The 17895-nt window shown below is 39.9% G+C and overlaps 1 protein-coding gene across 2 annotated transcripts in view; it reads left to right on the top strand.

The window, feature by feature from the left end:
• CCDC6 (coiled-coil domain containing 6) overlaps nucleotides 1–10914 on the top strand; it is a 49583-nt gene extending 38669 nt beyond the window's left edge. The window contains exons 7-9 of one of the 2 annotated variants that reach the window (XM_066191658.1): nucleotides 1617–1717; nucleotides 5490–5614; nucleotides 7936–10914. In XM_066191658.1, the coding sequence (XP_066047755.1) occupies nucleotides 1617–1717; nucleotides 5490–5614; nucleotides 7936–8127 (418 nt within the window). In that variant the 3' untranslated portion in view covers nucleotides 8128–10914. Of the gene's footprint in view, nucleotides 1–1616; nucleotides 1718–5489; nucleotides 5615–5964; nucleotides 7541–7935 lie in introns of those variants that run through there. The other variant, XM_066191659.1, reaches the window with a different exon arrangement.
• Nucleotides 10915–17895: the final 6981 nt, after the last annotated feature.

The raw sequence follows: 17895 nt of genomic DNA, 5'->3' as shown, positions 1-17895 counted from the left end.
ACAGGATGCTACTGTTCCACATCACCTGAGCCAGGGAGCAGGATGACTTCGAGGAAACTCGATTTGTGTAGAACACAAGGGGATTAAATCAGAGGTGCTGCCTTGCTGGAACACACACACTGGGCTGCTTTGGAACTTACTGTGTGTTGCAGAGGTAGCTTAGCTCAGTTTCACTAACCTTGCCACTGGTTGCTCTTTTAAAAACTTGTATATATAATTAAACCCTAATTTATTAGTTCGTTAGTATTCTGTTGTTTTCTATTGCAGCTACTTTAATTACCTGATCTACCTAAATCCAAACCAATTTTGGTATCACTACAGTGTACTGCCTATACTAGGGCATGTGGCTTTTTAATTCTGAATATCCTGGTTAAAAACCAGCAAGATGCAATATCAAAATATGTTTCAAATACTGTATGGACAGACCTCAAAGTAGTCGTTGTGAGTTCCATCAAACAGGAGTAATTTTAATGCTGTTCCACAATACTGGGGTTTTTTTTTTATTATGATGGGGAAAATAAATGCAGCTACTAAGAATTCCTGAGAACACACTGGTGGAAGAGGAGACAAGTAAAGAGTCAAAGGGCTGTAAGGTAGCAAATTTGGCCTGCTGCTCTGCTGTGTCCAGTAAAGAAACACAGCAGAATGTAATAATATAAACCCACGTGAACTGACTTGCAACCACATGGAGAAGGTGAGCAGGGGGACATCTAATCTAGAGAGTGACTGAAAAATCTAAGTGGAGAGTGCCTAAGCAGCTCGACCTGAGACTGCCAGCCTAATGCTGTGGGGAAAAACCCCATGAAATCTCTTGAGATAAGAACAGTAAGTGGCAAGTAGGAGCAATTGGTATTATTTTTATCCTTTTATATAGCACTTGATATCTGTGAAGAAGCTTCACTGTAGTCAGTGAATGAAGGACAAATAAATAGCACTAAAATTATTACAGGTGGGGAAAAATGCCTTGCCTCAGGTTCTGATCTGTCCAATTTATCATAGTGAAGTGTGGGAGGTGTCTTGCAACACAGCCTGGAAGTACCTTTAGTGAGATGGTCCTGGGTTGAAAGCGTCTCTCTCTTTCAGTGGCAGAAGACAAGATGAGCAAATGTCTAAATATTGGGACCAGAGGGATTCAAGTAGGAAACAGGACGTGTTTTTAATGCTATAGCTGATCAGCTGTTGGAACAAATTATTAGTACTTTAATGATTTCTTCACCCTTTTTCATGATTTCAGATTAGTGGTGAATACCTTTCTGGAAGATACACTCCAGCCAACCAAGCTTTTGAGTTCAATGTAGAAATGATGTGTGAAGTGCAAGAACGTAGAATGGGTCAGATTGGATGACATGGTTTACACCTCTGACCTTAATATATACTATTTAATCATATGCTATTTAATCATATCACATTTAATCAAACTTGTACGGTTTTAACTGCAAATGCCTAAGTCCAGCTGTTTCCATGGAAAGTTAAGCCAGTGTCAGCAATGACGAGAGTTCCTGTCATGACTTCCTAATGTGATTCTTATGGGAATTGAAAAAAATCACAATGAAACATTTAAAACATGGCACATTTTAAAAGGTTTGATCTAATTATTCTTTGCCTTTTTTTGTTAGATATTTTAATGAGATGTCTGCACAAGGATTAAGACCTCGCACTGTGTCCAGTCCTATCCCTTATACACCCTCACCAAGTTCTAGCAGACCTATATCACCTGGTAAATATTTAACCCAGTTTCTAAAATTATTGTATGCATCACGTAGTAACGTGCCCTATTAATATATTTAGGTCAGTAGCCTTTCAAAGCTAGTTTGGAGAAAAATCCTGCATCATAAATGCAAGAATAGTTTTGCCTTAGGTGTCTTCTAGTGCAGCATGTTCTTGGATGGTGACCAGATATTCTATATTTCAGATCTGTGGACAGATATTGAAGATCAGTTAAGTAGCTATCACTTGAACTTAATTTCTTTTTTGCTCCTTTTTTCCTCTCCTGCTGTCTTCCCCCCCCCCCCCCCCCCCCCTTTCCACCAAAGTTGCTCAACAGGACACATAATTCAAGAGGATTTTTAGAGTCTGAAGAAGAGCTAGTAATGAGAGTGATACTGTGCCCTGAATCAAAACTTCTTAGAGAAGTTTAATCTTGAACACGTTGGGAAAAAAGTCAATTTTCATTTCCTCAGTAGAGAAATGGCTTTTGTACTTCTGCTATTTTCTATTATTAAACAATAACTATAGAATTAATAATTCCTGTCTCACACGCTTTGTATAACAGAGGCAAACAAACCTTTTCTGAGTTCCTAATTACTGAATGTATTTTAGGTCAAATGAAACACATTTGTGTTACTAACACATTTATTGATTGAACTTTAAAATCCCTTAAAATTGCACTTGGGCATTCATTACAAGTTGTTGGCAGTGGGTGTTGCATGGTGCTCACTCACACCTTGTACGTAAAGAAGTGAATTGTGCATGCCTGGCTTTCCCACATTCACCTCTAGAACCTGCCAGGCAGATGAGATGTGCTCTGTGTTGACACAAGGTGGGAACTTATTTATTAAGACATTTTATTACACAGGTCTGCTAGAACATATAAAATGTCTTTAAATCCTTTAATTTTCAAGGTCAACTGTGCTTTCTCAAAGGACTATAAATAGTTTTCATCCAGGTGTTGCATGTGTGAAAACCAGCCATGGCCGTAAGCCATGTTATGGTGTTAGAGATGAGCAGTGTGACTATGAGTTTTCAGAAGGTTTTTTCACTTGTGAAATGAGCCAAGTGACTTGACTTTCAGAGTTCTGCAAGGTGTGTTACCAAGCAGATGACACACATTTTCTTACCCCTTTCCTGTAACTGGGTGTACAGAAGTGTAGTTGTGCCAAGAGCTGCTCTGGAGTAACGACTGGGCGTTTGTGGTTGTGCGTGTGCAGCCTTTATACAGTGCAGTGTCCTACTGCAGGGTGGATCTGCAGTCACACAGGGCTTGTAACCACGGCTCTGGGTGGGACAGATTACCTGCTAATTTACTGGCTCCATCTTTATATTACTTAGCAATGCCCCCTGTTTAGGTGCTGATGTGTCAGTGCAGAACTATCTCAGTTTATTCCTACACTGAGACTGAAGTGCATTCCTTGTTCCCTGAGGACTTGACTTCCCATCAGTAGTTAATACAAGAGTGAGAATTTTATCCCACAGACAGGTGATGCTGAAACACTCTGAAGCACAGCTGGAGTGACTGCTTCTAATAGAGTTTGGGTTTGGAAATTTTGGTGTGGTAAATGTTCCAGGCTAACTTGTCTGCACAGGCAGCTGCATTAATCTCCTTTTCATCTGATAAATTAATATCAGCAGTTGGGGAGTTTCAGACTTCAGAAAAAATAGAAGCAGCAGTTTGTTAGAGAACTAATGAGATCAATAGGGAATTTTGTAGAACTGTCTAGGATAAATGAATGCGGTAATGGATGAAAACAAACAGTTTTTGAGAGTATTTTGTATCTAAAGTAAGATGATATCAAAAGTATCAGCACAGAGTAATATAACAGCTGTATGTTGCATCAAGGATTTATATGACTTGGCATGTTTCGTTTGGGAAATGACGTGCCTTGAATATGTGGAAGCAGAATTTGTAACCAGTTAGAAGTGCTATAATTTAATGTGGATAAATGGTTTAATGGATCAGATTCTGGCTTCTGAACCCCAGTCTTTTGTGCCTGCATGGCTTGGGATACTACTTTTGAAGACTCTTTGAAGCTGAGGTACTGCTGAGATTTCTAGCACAGTGATCTGTGCTAGAAATCTTCTGGAACTTTGAAGACAGTGTAATTACTGCTACTCCTAGGCAGCTGGGGATTAGCTGTTCTAATTACCAGTAAGGCTTCAGTCTAGGTAAACTGTTCTGTGCTTTACCACTAGGCTAGACAGATGTTTGGGGCTGCAGAGATGAACTATCCTGGATGTATGTGCACTGCTCTGGTTTTGCTTCTTTGGCTGCCATGTAGATTTACATTTGTCAAGCTTGTGGAGCTAGATTATTCCAAAGCTGTTCAAAATCGCCATGTTACAAAGGTGACTCTGTTTTGCCCATTATTTCTAGGCTCTTAGGCCTGACTGGCTGCTTTGTCACCTCCCTGAACATTGACTTGTTTCTATCCTTGTGCTTACAAAAGCATTTTAAATATAACACGCGTGTTCCACGGATAATTAGATTGTGTAGTCAAAAGGCAGATTAATTTTGTTGTTGCTCTGTAGTGGCAGGGATTCCATTGGAGTAAGTAATTTGCACTAGGCATACACTGAGGATGTAACAGAATCAAACAGAATTGAGGGAAGCAAAGGGATTTTGTTTGTTTATGTTACTTCACTGGTGATCTGAGACTTGTTCTCTTTTCTCCTTGAGATCTTGCCACATCTTTTGTAGACTGAAACACAGGTGTATGCAGACAGGGATGATGCTGGGTGTTGCTGCAGGGAGACTGTTCTGTATTGGCTTAGTGTTGAAGTGTGAAAACTGTTAAATCCGCTGTGGTGTTGTAAAAGTTTAATAGGCCTTCAGAAATGTTTTTTGGTCATTATTCTCCAAAGCAGTTGCTTGAGTCTAATTGTTAACAGCTGAGAAAAGTGCTGTCTCCTTCCTTATGATATTTTTGTCAGAAAGCAGAAAGGAGCAAAAGGTTTTGGAAAATGCGCTCTTTTGAGAAACAAACTGTTCAGAACACTTTATGGTGTGAACTTGAAGCATTTGACAGTTGCTGTGTCTGTTTTCCTTGGTGAAATAGATCTATACAGGAACTCTGCATTTTTATAATTGAATTCTTACAGAAGGGAAATACTTAGATGAAAAAATTAGGTATTTGCAGTTTTGAATATTGGGCTTTCCTTAATGTGGAGAAAATGAGTTGTAATTTTACATGTTAGTTGCTAGCCTAGTCCAGCTAGTAACATTTCCCAGCATGTTTTAATTTCCCAGCCCCAAAAGTCTTTAAAGCACTGGAGGCAAAAGAGGAGGAAGCCTCAGTGCAGATCTGGTATGCCTTGTAGGAGCCACCTGCATCCAGTTTTTGGGGTTTTTTTGTGGAACCTCATTGTGACCCAGGGCTAGATGGCTTCTCTAGGCACAACTTCCCTGCTTCTTCAGACTGTTTGTAGTTCAGGGAGCCATTTCCTCCATGGAGAAATGGAATGCTGAATGGAAATACTTACAGACTATAACTAAGCTGCTACGGGAGTCTTACCCCATTTATCATAAATGAAAAGTTAGGTTTAACATTGTATAATGTATGTTTGAAACATATGGTAGTATGCTACAGGGAAAAAAATAAATTCGCATCACACATCTCAGCACCGTTAATATTTTCTAGATGTCTAATCTGCAGCACTTACCAGTTTTTTTTGGCTACCATTGAGTCAGAACCAAAAAATCTAAAAACCCCCTCACACTGTAGTTTTTAATATCAAACAAGAATGTTGATGTTACCTTGTTTTAACAATTTTAGGTCTGTCATATGCAAGTCACACAGTTGGTTTCACACCACCAACTTCACTGACTAGAGCTGGAATGTCTTACTACAATTCCCCAGGCCTTCATGTGCAACATATGGGACCATCCCATGGTATTACAGTAAGTATTTAAAACTGTAAATACTTGTTACCAATATAGTTTGGTTTTTGGAAGTTATGATTGGTTGTCCTTAAGCTTATTTACAAAACATTCTTGTAAATGTTTGTTTTTGTCTCCTTACTCCAAGACATCTATTGCTGCTTTCTTCAACCCTGATTTTCCTCTTCACCCCTCAGAAACTGATTCTATTTGGAGAACCTTGTTTTCTGCAAAAGAATAGGATGTATTATCATCTTAAGGACAGTAATAGGTATCATCTTATGGATCAGCAGGCAGGGTGTGAAAAGTGATGTTCTAAGCTACTAAGCCTGTCCCAGGAAGTAAAAACATTGCTTTCATTTTTCTCCTAGTCTCCACCATCTGACGGATGAGTCATCTGAGGTTGCTTCAAGCTCAGGTTTTCTTCAGGATGACACACAATGCTACCATCATGTCACTGTAACAGGCAGTTAACTCTTGTTTTCTATTGTCATTGGCAAAGAAGAAAGTTAATATAAACATTTGCTAGGGCAATTTCTCATAGCTTTCAATTGAATTTATTTCCTTTTTGCCTGCGATGTTTGATGCATTTCCGCTTCACCGTGTTTCTTCTAAATATTTGTGGAGTTTAAAGTGCAGACAAAGCCTAAATAGTAACCGTATGGCAAAACACCTTATGGCTGTTGTATCAAGACCATTTTGATTTTTCTCAGCAGGTATGGTAGTGTGTAAATATTCGTCAAGGTTTTTGCTTATCCTTGTCATTCTCCGATGTAAAAACGTATTTTAATAACATTTTTAGTACAATGCTAAAATATGGCTGCTTCTGGTTTAGGTGGGTGTGCAATTTTTACAATTTCACTGAGCTAAGGTGGGTGGGAACACTGCAATGATAGGTAGAACAAAAAGGAAGCTAGAGCTCAGCAGGAAAGTAGAACTCTGGTTGGGACTCAGCCCATGGCTGTGTGTCACATGCTTTAGTCACAGGAAGATCTTTATGCTTCTGGAAAACATGGAAACTGATTTTATAAATTAATTTGTCAAGGAACTTGCTCTGTTCAGTCTCTGTGAAATACTACTCATTCTGAAACTATAAATGAATGGAGTCACTGTGAAAAAGGTCATCTTGAGGACAAAATACTAACTGTTCAGAGAAAGATGTTGACAAGCAGCTCATGGCTTTATCTCGGTATTGATACCAGGTCCCCTTATATTATATGTATGCAAATGCAGTAAATGATATTAAGTGTTTCAGAGGCATCAGTCAGTTTTCAAGAATCTCTTGGGTTTCATATATAACTTTAATCTATTGTACATAGTTGTGCAGAAAAATAGATACAATATATTTGATTTAACTAAACTGCAGTTTCGTTCTTGACTCTTCATTTGTGATCTCCACTACAGAATAAATTTGTCTTTCCCTGTAGTACATTTGGTATAGAACTGTAATCATGCCTCTCCCCAGAGCTGACCGCTTGTGGTTGATTAGTAATTATGGGTAGGTGGTTTGTCATGCCATGAGGTTGTTGATTAATGTTAACCAGATTGGTAAGTAATGAGCATTTTTGTTTCAAAAGTGCAGAAGTTAGTGTTGCAGAGTGTAATTTATATTTTTGCATTGCTAACGTTAAAGATCATCCTTCCCCTCCTCCCCCTCAGTTTGTAAAAATAAAATGGGGTTTAAATCTTTCTGCTTAAATGTACCAGTTGTTGAAACTCTTCAGGGGGTCTCTCTAACAACTGCTTCACTCCTGCAGCTCAAAGGGTTGTAATATCTTTTTGTTCTCCAAAGAGCGACTTGTATTATGCTTTGGTTTTGCTCCAGCGTGTGGGCTAAGAGTTTTTCAGAGAGCTGGAGATTCTGGGCAGACTCTGATACTCAGAACTTTCCCACCCACGCTCAGGTACCACACACTCGTACCTCATGTGCCAGCAGCATGACGTTAATGGTTCATCAGCACCTACAGGTCAGGCAGGCACAGCTGGGAGGAAGTGCTGTGCCTGCAGCATCTCATTTCTTTTAGGTTGCTGGTCATCATAGGTAAACGTATCTGCAGGACATGTCTTGTGCTCATTTCCTGCAAGCTGACTTGGAAGGAATGCACGTTCTCTTTGATGTCAAGCGTACTTCCCCTTTCCTTTGCTACTGCATTTCAGAAGAACATTTATTTTATGTAAAAGTTGTATTGTGACTCCTGTAATGTTTTGAATTTTCTTCTCACGTAATTGTTCAGATTTCTTTGTGTGATTTATTATTTTTTTTCCTTTGCCAAGATTAGAGGACTTGCACCTAATGTTGTTCAGGAGTGTGTTAAAACATGATTTCAATATTTGTTCTGCAGAGGCCTTCACCACGAAGAAGTAACAGCCCCGACAAATTTAAACGTCCCACTCCTCCTCCTTCTCCAAACACGCAGACCCCAGTGCAGCCACCTCCGCCACCACCTCCACCACCTGTGCAACCTCCGGGCCAACCCGCGGCATCGCAGGCAGCCAATTTTCAACATTCAGTGCATCCCTCCTCTCAGCCTTAGTGCATGTGCTCAGCAGTCTCTATGTCAGAAGTGGACTCATAACACGGAGCAGTTTACTAAAAGCCAAAGGCTTACTTGGCATATTTGGATTTGACTTATTTGCACTGAGGTTATATAGGCTTCACTGTTAATTGTGTTGTAAACATTTGTATAAAATGCAGCCAGTGTTGTGGGTCTACAACACTAACTTAACAAAGTTTTCCATCAGTGTTTACTTGAACTACATGTATGTCCATTCTCTGGCTGGAACATTTGCTACTCTGTTTGGTAATACGGCATTATGTCGTTTTGCTTGGCTCCAAAGCTTCATTTCCCTGGCTTTTAGGTTTCTAAAATTAAAGGGATACCTTTTTATATTTTTTCATGACAATTTGCAGAAAATGAAAGGCATGGTGGGCTACATGATAAATTCTGAAATATTACAGTGTTTACCAAGGTTGTGGAAGATCAGCACTATGTTTCAGTCATTTAAAATATCAGCTTCTAGTGCAAAAGTGAGTCAGACACCCTAATCAGTGCCCAAGACACACACTCTCTGGTATTACATAGTTAATAAGCTTAATTCACAGAGGACACATCCATACTTCTCCTGTTAAAAAGCACCTCAAATGTATGGTACAGTCAGAACTTTACACTGAGGGAACTGGCTTGTTGGAGTCTGTGGAATGTACAATTTGTGGACCTTAAGATTTGATGATGTCACTTGACATTTCTGTTAACCTGTAAGCTGCCCATACCGTGTACCCTGTCACAGTGACTGTCTGGGAAGCGTGGTCCTGCCCACAGGTTACTGAGAGCTGATTCAAGTCTGTGCTCTTGGATTTTTTTTGCTGCAGAAGGCGATGTGATTGTAGAGAACGACTGATGATAATTTCTTTCTTGTTTAAATATATTCATTGTGATTCCCCTGAAACAAAGTTTGAACAGGTATTTTAAATGTTCTGAAGTCTGTTAGAAAATGAAACGAGCATAGCGGAATATATTGGCGTCATAGCCAAAACTGTGTATTGCTTGGTAGAAACAGAGTACAAGAAAGTAGCACAACATGGCACTAATGAATGCTTATTTAGCAGCCTAAGCCGGTACAATGTATAAAGAAATGTATTCTGAATACATTCTTTCCATTCATTTTAGCACAAATAAATTGGTTTCACTTTGCAGTGGAACAAAGTGTCACTTCTTGATCTGACATCCTACTTGGTTACATTTTTCCTGAGGTTCCTGTTGAGTACTGGGGTTTATATATTATTGATAATTTTAAATGGTTTACCTCATATATATGGATATGTGGGCCATGGAAAATGACAAGAGAATGTTTATTTTATGAGACTATGTATCTCACTATAATCAGAGCAGAACATGAGTAATTTATCTTTTGTTTACAAAAGTTTGTTTGACATGCCTAATGCTTTATTAAGGACATTTTTAAGAAGGAAGTACAGCATTCTGGTAGTATACTAACACTTGTACATATGTTGTCGTGTTTGCCGCTCACCTATTCAGTCAGAATTGCAAACTGAAAATCTTTATGAAAGCAGTGCTCTAAATCAAAGTCGTAGGTTAAAATGATGTTGTAAAATGTTCTGCTTAAGGCAAAATTAGAATTTCTTCACTGTAGCTATGTAGTTTCAGCTCCGAGAGAATTTAGAGAAATGCATATATAGCCTATTACACTTCTTAAACCAATATGGGATCAAGTGCATTATCAAATTACATTACATTAATTATGGTGATTCTCCAGTCAAGTGATTCTCAAGATTGTGGGAGACCTCAAATGTGACCACTGCTTCCATCTGGAAATAATTGACCATAGAGGAAACTCAGCTCTGAGCATTATAATTAAACAGAGCTCCTGAATCAGTGATAGGATTGCTTGGGAGAAAGTGACAGGTAGTCTGAGGTGGGACTAAGGTCAAGACAGGATCAGCTTAGTTTGATGCTTGTCCTTTTGTAAACATAAGATGAAGAAAAAAAATATATTCTTTATTAAGTAGGAATCCAGCTCAAGTATCGCAGAATTTGAAAAGGTGCCCTCCTTTCTGAAGTGCTTTGAGATCCTTGGATGTACGGCTCTGCGGAGGGCAATCTCCTGGTGGTGGTAGCACAAATGTGGGTGGAAAGGGAAGAGCCCTTGGTGGTGTTTTAAGATCTCAAAATGGAAAATTGCCTAGACTAATTTACAGTTGAAGCATATTCCAAAACTGAAGTTGTGTAACCCAAGTTCAGCTGCTATTATAAAGTGTCTTAGAGAACTCTCCTTACTGTTCCAGTGGGACTGTTACCAGAAGAAAGTAAAGAACTGACAAATGTATCCTAAACCTTGAAAGTGTAAAAAGGCGCTAAATTGGCCTTATTGAACTAAGAACGTTGAACAAACATGCTTGCAATCAGAAGTGTTAAATTCTATTTGTAGACTTTTTGAATAAGATGAGAAATTGTGCACAACCATCTCCTAATAAATGTAAATGGATTTTCAGTTTTCCTTGTGAATTATAGTCATGAATTATGATTCTGCAGCTGTGATTTTATCAGATCTATGGACTGGAGAAACTCGCTTGACAGTGAGGTCCAGCTCCCTAAGAGGGCATAAGTGCTTTGTTTCTCTCAGAAGCACCTGGGTGGTTTTCTGACATCCTTTTCATCACTAATACCTCTCAGTTGCACACTGCATTGTCACTATTTGTGTAAGGCCACAGAAGCAATTTTAAGCTGTGTGGAGCATTTTGTGAGCATACCCCTTTGCAGCTAAGGATGAGAAAAAATAAAATCTGCTTCTCAGCTGTTTCAGCAGTGCTTTCCTCTCTGACAATCAAGCAGCTTTCTTTGTATTTTCTCTCGAGGCATCTGGCTTGGACACTGGAATACAGCTGATACTCTGTAGAGCGTTAAGAGTTTATTTTATCCACGATTTGTTCCACAGAAGTTCTTTTGAAGAAGAGGTGGGACTGTTCGGAGGTAGTCTTCAGCTAAAAACCAGAAAAAACTGTTTAAATTACATGTACTCTTCTTGAGAGCATATTCCCAAGGGCAGAAAGTACATCAGAGTTTTTCCAGAAGGTGTTAGTGCTTTTCTGTGGGCAATTGCTGTACTGGAGCTGAGCAGAACAGGATTCCTTTCCCGTCAAAATGTTTTCATTTAGGAATCCAGCTGCCTGGGTGGAATCCCTGTGCACTTCAGCTGAGTGAAAAATGCAGTCTTGGAAGCAGTGAAGATGAGAAAGCTTCCTGGGATCTGTGCAAGTTGCACCGCTGACAGGAGAGTATATGGACTCTGTATATTCTGTTAAATAAATAGAAACTGGTCATGGAGACAAATAAAAGAGCCTTAAATAGTTTGTCAGTCAAAGAAACACAGTCTCATCCTCAGTATTGATTATTGCTTGCTAAGAGGATGCAGCCAGGGACCTTGATTGAGTTTTACAGTGTTTTTTCTGATCCTAATACTTAGTTTTACAAGCAGTACGAATTCTAATACTGTTCAACTCTTTCTCATGTTTCCTTTTTTTTCAGTCATGGCAGTCTATTTCTTTTTGGTCCTTGGGAGTCTACAGAGCATGGACTATGCAGAGCGTATTTCTCCATTTCAAGCCATCTCATAAGAAACCAGAAGGTTTATGAGTGTAAACTATAAAATCATAATACATGCATATGTTACAATGACCTGTTGGGAGGAAAGATCTCTCCTCTTGAAGAGAGAGCAAACAGAGCCCCTAAATACCAAATGGATTGTATGCATAGAGACAATCTGGTTTCCTCAGTTCCCTGAGGAGCTGAATTCCTCTCCCAGCCTTTTTTTTTTTTTTTTTTTTTCTCCCTAGATTTGGATCAAGGTTCTTAAAATTTTAAATTATTTTAAATTCCACGTCTCACTATAGTAAGTACTCAGGATACCTTCATGTTAATTTTGGGTAGCAACCATTGGTCCCAGTCCAAGCAGAGTTTGAGTCAATGCTACTGTGTAGACAGGAGGAAGTCACTGAATATGCCAGACCGTGGCCTTTACAATGCAGTTAAAGTGGGAGTGCGTGCTCATATAATGATTTATTTTTCTAAGCAGCTGGTTTTGGATTTTAGGTGTGTTCTGAAGAAGAGATAAACTGTGGAGTTTGGTGCTGCATTACAGACAGCTGCTGCTACTTTAGGAAGAAGAGTGCTTGTGCCTGTTCCACTAGTTGGGCTCCAAAGAAAAGTACTACCTCATCTTTCAGTTGGGATGATGTGGCCGCAGGGTCAGCAGAAATGTCATAGCTGTGTTAGGTTTGGTTCTGCATGCATTACCTGGACGGGAGTCTCTCCTCACTGGAATGGGGCTCCAGAGGTTATAAAGCTTTTGTAGAGGAGGAGTGAAGAGTTAGGACAGGTGGTTGAGGGTTGAGTTTGTGTCCCTGTAGTAAGTTGCTGCTCAGAGTGCTCTTTGTCTAGGCGTGGGGATTGCATGTATTAAAACTATTTTGAGGGGGCTTTTTTTGTGATTTCCTTTGAAAAAAAAATGCTGTGTTGCAGTTCTTTAAGTTTATGTCATTGGTATCTAATTGAAAAACAACAACAACAACAACAAATCAGTCACAAAAAGCAATTCCCCTTTCCACAGAAATATTGGAAGTAGTCTTCTATGTGCAAAGGTGGGTTTTCTCATGATAAAACTTAATGCTGTATCTATAAACAGAGATGTTTTATTCTAGTGGTAAAACCTAAGCTGTCCGAGGCACTTTAGTTTGTGATTGCTGACTTTTGTTTTGGCAGGTGTTTCAGATGAAATCTAAGCCTCCTGTGGAGGAAGAAAAAAAATCACCTGACAGCTGTAGACTGTTCCTTTCCTGCAGAAATACAGCAATTTCCTCAAATGCAAGGTGAAAAAGCTTCCTTGAGCTTTTCTGAAGCTTATATTTAATTTCAGTACCTTGGTGATTGCTCTTGTATATTTAGAGAATCAATGAAGCCTCACTATAGATTGGTTGGGTGTCTAGCTGGTTGTTCCTATGTTTTTCTGATCCCAGTGAAGAAAAACCTGTTGGAATTTGGATCAAATGATGGCCAAAGCGCAGATTTGTTGAGCATGAATCCAAGTGGTGACTTTAAGAACATTACACTGTGGTGGGGTGGATCAGAGCTTCTTGTAAGAACCTCAGATATAAAGAAGTTTGGTTTTTTTAGCAGGTTTCAATTTATTCCTGTACTAGCTGTATTACTGCTTTTTTGTATATCTCAAGGTGTTTACATATACTTGTAATTGTTACGATGTGTCTGTAATCAAGCTCATCTGTGCCTTCATGCAGACTTCCAATAAACACTTGATTTTTTTTTTTTTTTTTTGTATTTACTTGTATGGAAGACTACTGGGTGGATGTATATTTCCTTCTCTGTCAGCCTGTCATCACTGGGAAAAAAAGAGGAAGAAAAATGAGAACTAGGGGTCAGAGAAAGATACATGTTTGTCTTTGTTTTTGCTGTCTTTGATTCTAGTTGGTCCATTCCTTGTTAAATGTCTGAGTGTGTAACCTGGGGAATAACCTGTTCACATAATAAAGTTTGCATAGGAGGTGCTCCTCACTTTGCATTAGGTGGATATTCAAAGTACAATGCATGCTTGACTCCATCAGTTTTGCTTCTGTCTTGGAAGAATGTAGCTATTGTTTCTTGAGTTGTTATTGCGGGGAAATTCCAGAGTACCTTTCTGGATTAAACATGTCTGTTTAACTTCTCACAGCTGCCTTCCGTGGGAGCTCAGGCTTTTTTTTCTTTTTTTCTTTTTTTTTTTTTTTTTTTCTTTTTTTTTTTTTTTTTTTTTTTTTTTGCCACAGCAAATGCTGCAGTATTTTTGGTCTTAGTTGACCTCCTTACCTTGAGGGTTCTTTTCCTTGGAAGGGTGGAGTGGAATAGGAAAATAATAGAGTTTAATTTTTTGCCATTTTTTCCCAGTTCATAGGAACAGAGATGTGTATTTGTGCAAAGTTACAGAAGAACGTCCTACGTGTTCTGAGTCAGAAGCTGTACACGGCAGGACAGCTTTTTCTTTAATCTGATATCAACTGTGAGAAGGAGAGAAGGCAAAAAAATGTTTCCTTGCCACACCTAAGGGGTGTGCTGTATATTCTGTAGCTCAGAAAAGAGTGCTTTTGCTATTCTTCTGTAGTAGTAGAAGTCATGGTAACAGCTGTTCTCTTCCAGCTTTTCTTGATTGTCCTGTAATCACACCTGACTGTTCAAATAAGTTGTTCTGTGATTGATGGATTCAGTTATTTTCTAAAGGAGACCTGTCTTAAGAATCCACCATAGTTTTTGCTGTTTTGACGTATTTTCTTACCAAAACCTTAATCAGTTATTATACTTAATGATTTTTGAGCATGAACCAGTTGTAAATTTTTGTATGTATTTCTGTAAATTCTGTGAGTACTTTGTTGTGCCATCCCTTTTGACGTTTCTGATTTTGCCACTTTTTTATTGTGTGCATTCATTTGTCAGCACAGAGGTCACCTGTGGCATACTCAGTAGCTTGTCTAAGTATTACTTGCTGTGTCTGGCTGTTTTCCCAAGATTTCGGGTTTAGATCTGAAAGTCTCACAGGTACTTAAACTTGCACTTACGTCTTGAGTGTTGCTAAACCTGTTGGTTGAATCCACTTGTGTCTGTCTTGTTCAGCTGCTGCTCTGGCCTCTCTGTGACTGCTGCTCTGCTCAGGTCAGCACAGGCTTCTGCCTGCAAAGGGAAGCTGCTCTTCCATTCAGTCCAGTAAAAGCCTTGTGTTCTCATGGCTGCAGATTCCTGGGTGCCAGGCCATGGGTGTGTGTCAGCAAATGGTAACCTAGCTGATCCGTATTACTCTGTTCTTGGAACACAGGCAGTTTTTCTTAAAAGGCCTTTATTCTCCTCACACCCCTGCTGCAAATGCTGAGCAAGCAGTTCTGCCTGTCCCTGACTGCCACAGCTGGTGGGTCTGTGGACTGGGGGAATGAGCTGATGCTCTCTTTGTGCATGTCCTTTGTTTTCTGAAGTTTGTCTGAACAGAAATGAGCCACTTGAGCACTTTCAGAATAGCAGAAAAAAAGGGAAAGATGCTGCATGTTGCTGGTTTAAGTTCAGGTTGCCTCATCCAGGTGATCACCCCTTTAGATGGTTCTTTTTTATTTCTTCCAGTGCTTGTACCCTTTTATAAAGGAAAGCATATAAAGGGGTTAACTTAGAAATCCTGGTAAACTGCTGAGAGTGAGAGAAAGAATGATGCATTGCACAGCAAGCAATTTTAATAAGCCTAATCCCTTCTGAATGTAAAGGTGCTGGCTTGGATATCAGTCTGTCTCACATGCTTCTGAGACTATTCCCTACCTTTCAAAGTGCACAGCACAGCCATCCTACGGAAGCAAGAAGAGGTTGAGGTCAGTCCTGCATTTCCCAGATGGAGACTGAAGGTATGTATAAAGACCATTACTTCACTTGCATGCAGAAAACAGTAAATACAATTAGAAGGTCTGAGATGGGAACCTTGAGGCTTTCAATTCTCAGGGCTGTTGATGAGAGTCATCTGTGTTCCAAATTCTGTATATCAGTGAAAATGTTCTACAGTATGTCCTGTACTTTTTTTTCTCTTAAGCCTTGAACATAGCCTGGCACGTGAAAATTTAATGAAACCAGAACAGTGATCTGTGGGAGGCTCAAGTATCTGTGGTGTGACCATCTGGCATTTTGGGGGCTGAATTTAAGAAGTATATGCTGCTGCCTCCTTTCTCCCTCAGTCCCTGTAGTCACAGTGGCTTCCCTCCTGTCACTGTAGGCCCCCTCAGTCTCAATGAAGTGTGAAAAAGCAGTGTTGTGAGCTGGGCTCTTGCCATTCTGTATCTGAGTGCTTTTTGACAGTGCTGAATGAAGCAGGGTGGACTTTTGTAGTGAATTTTAACACCATCTTGGCCGTCAACAGCAAATATTAAATGTAGATGTCAAAAATAAATGCTTCTATCTTTCTGCCTTGAGATGGGAATTTTAGATCTGCTGTGCCTTTTTTTTCCATACTTCCTAAAAATCAACCTGATTTTTCTGTACCTCTTCAACACTGCTACCTACTTCTGCTTATTTTCTAGCAGGGGAAAGAATGAAGGCTAATAACATGAAGCAGTTTTGCCGTGCAGCTGTGATTGGTACCCGACTGTCTTTGGAATATGCAGATTGCTCATCTGCATCATCAGATTAAGCAAATTGGTTTGGATCACATGTGTGTGAATTTTTGCAGTTGTTTTGATACGAAAAACATTGGATGGTTTTTCGAAAGATACAAAGCTGTTGGAAGTGTCAGAGGGAGGGATGTGAAGGTGGTGAGGATCCTAGAGGGGAAGCCATGCCAGGAGCAGGGCTCAATTTGCTTGGTGTGTTCAGCCTGGACAGGAGGAGACTGAGGGGAGACCTCAGTGCAGTCACGACTCCCTGGTGAGGGGAAGAGGAGGGGCAGGCACTGATCTCTGCTCTGTGCTGACAGTGACAGGAGCCGAGGGAATGGCCTCAAGTGGTGCCAGGGGAGGTTGAGGTTGGATATCAGGAAAAGGTTCTTCCCCCGGAGGGTGTCTGGGCACTGGAACAGGCTCCCCAGGGCAGTGCTCACAGCCCCGAGCCTGACGGAGCTCAAGGAACATTTGGACAACACTCTTGGACATACAGTGTGATTTCTGGGTTGTCCTGTGCAGGGTCAGGAATTGGACTTGGTGATCCTTTTGGGTCCCTTCCAACTCAGAAAACCCTGTGATTTTTTAAAAAAATTTTTTTAATAACTGCCCTCTGGGTGTTCTTCCCCTTTCAGGGTACCTGCCTGCCCTGGGGTGGTGGCACCGTGCTCAGCTCCCCCAGGTACCCCCAGGGCCTCCTGGGCCCTCGGGCTGGATCCAAAGCTCTGGGATCTGTGGGGGGAGCAGTGCAATGGGGCCTTCCTCCACCCACCCTTGGAGCTGGGTAGGGATGAGGTGGAAAATGGGGCAGACTTGGCAGTAGAGAAAGTTCCCAAGTATGATGAAATCCCCAGCTGCAGTGGTATATAATTGCAAAATCTATATTTCCATAGAAACTGTAGCTAGAAATGAGTTTCTGTGGATGAATGATTGAAGTGATTAAGGCTTTTAAACTTAATGTACTTTGTGTTGCTTTTGGTCATCAGGACATAGTTCTGTATAATTTTTTTATTGTTTTGTCACTTCTCCTGCACACAGATTTTTATACAGCAGACTTAGAAACCAGTGTCATAAGTTTTATTTAAATTATCTTCTTGGGCTTTCTGTCCAAAACAAGTGTTAGCTGTGACAACATACCAATGAGTTAAACCTGTTGAAAATTACTGCATTCTTCACACTATTAAGGAACTCTAGGATTAGCCTGGCTGGTGTCTTGAGTATTAATGAAATACATTTTTTATGCTGTGAGTTTCTGAAGGTAATTGAGGGGTTTCAAGTTAACTCTTTCATATTTTGAAAAAACATTCAGTTTCTTTTAAAAATTTTTGTCTGGACTAAAGCATGCCATACTATTACATACATATATTGATACCATGCAACTGAAATTATTTTTTAATTAAAAGGGGAACCTATCTCTTTAGATTAAACATTCCAAGAACTTCCCAGAGATGCTCCCAGGAATGCTGTGCCCTTGTTTTAGCAGCATCCCTAATTTAAGGGACAATTTTTTTCAAAAACAATTTGTGTGAATCAAGATTGCACAATAAAGCTTTGGCTTCTCTTTTATGGTGTATTTTAGGAATCCACCTAACTGAAATGGTGGCTCTTTGCATTAACATTT

Source organism: Chamaea fasciata, unplaced genomic scaffold (assembly GCF_029207755.1).
Source record: "Chamaea fasciata isolate MVZ Bird 193981 ecotype frontalis unplaced genomic scaffold, bChaFas1.0.hap1 SCAF_9, whole genome shotgun sequence".
Lineage (NCBI taxonomy): Eukaryota > Metazoa > Chordata > Aves > Passeriformes > Sylviidae > Chamaea > Chamaea fasciata.
The sequence above is the reverse complement of the archived record's forward strand: the minus strand, read 5'-3'. Positions and strand labels throughout refer to the sequence as shown.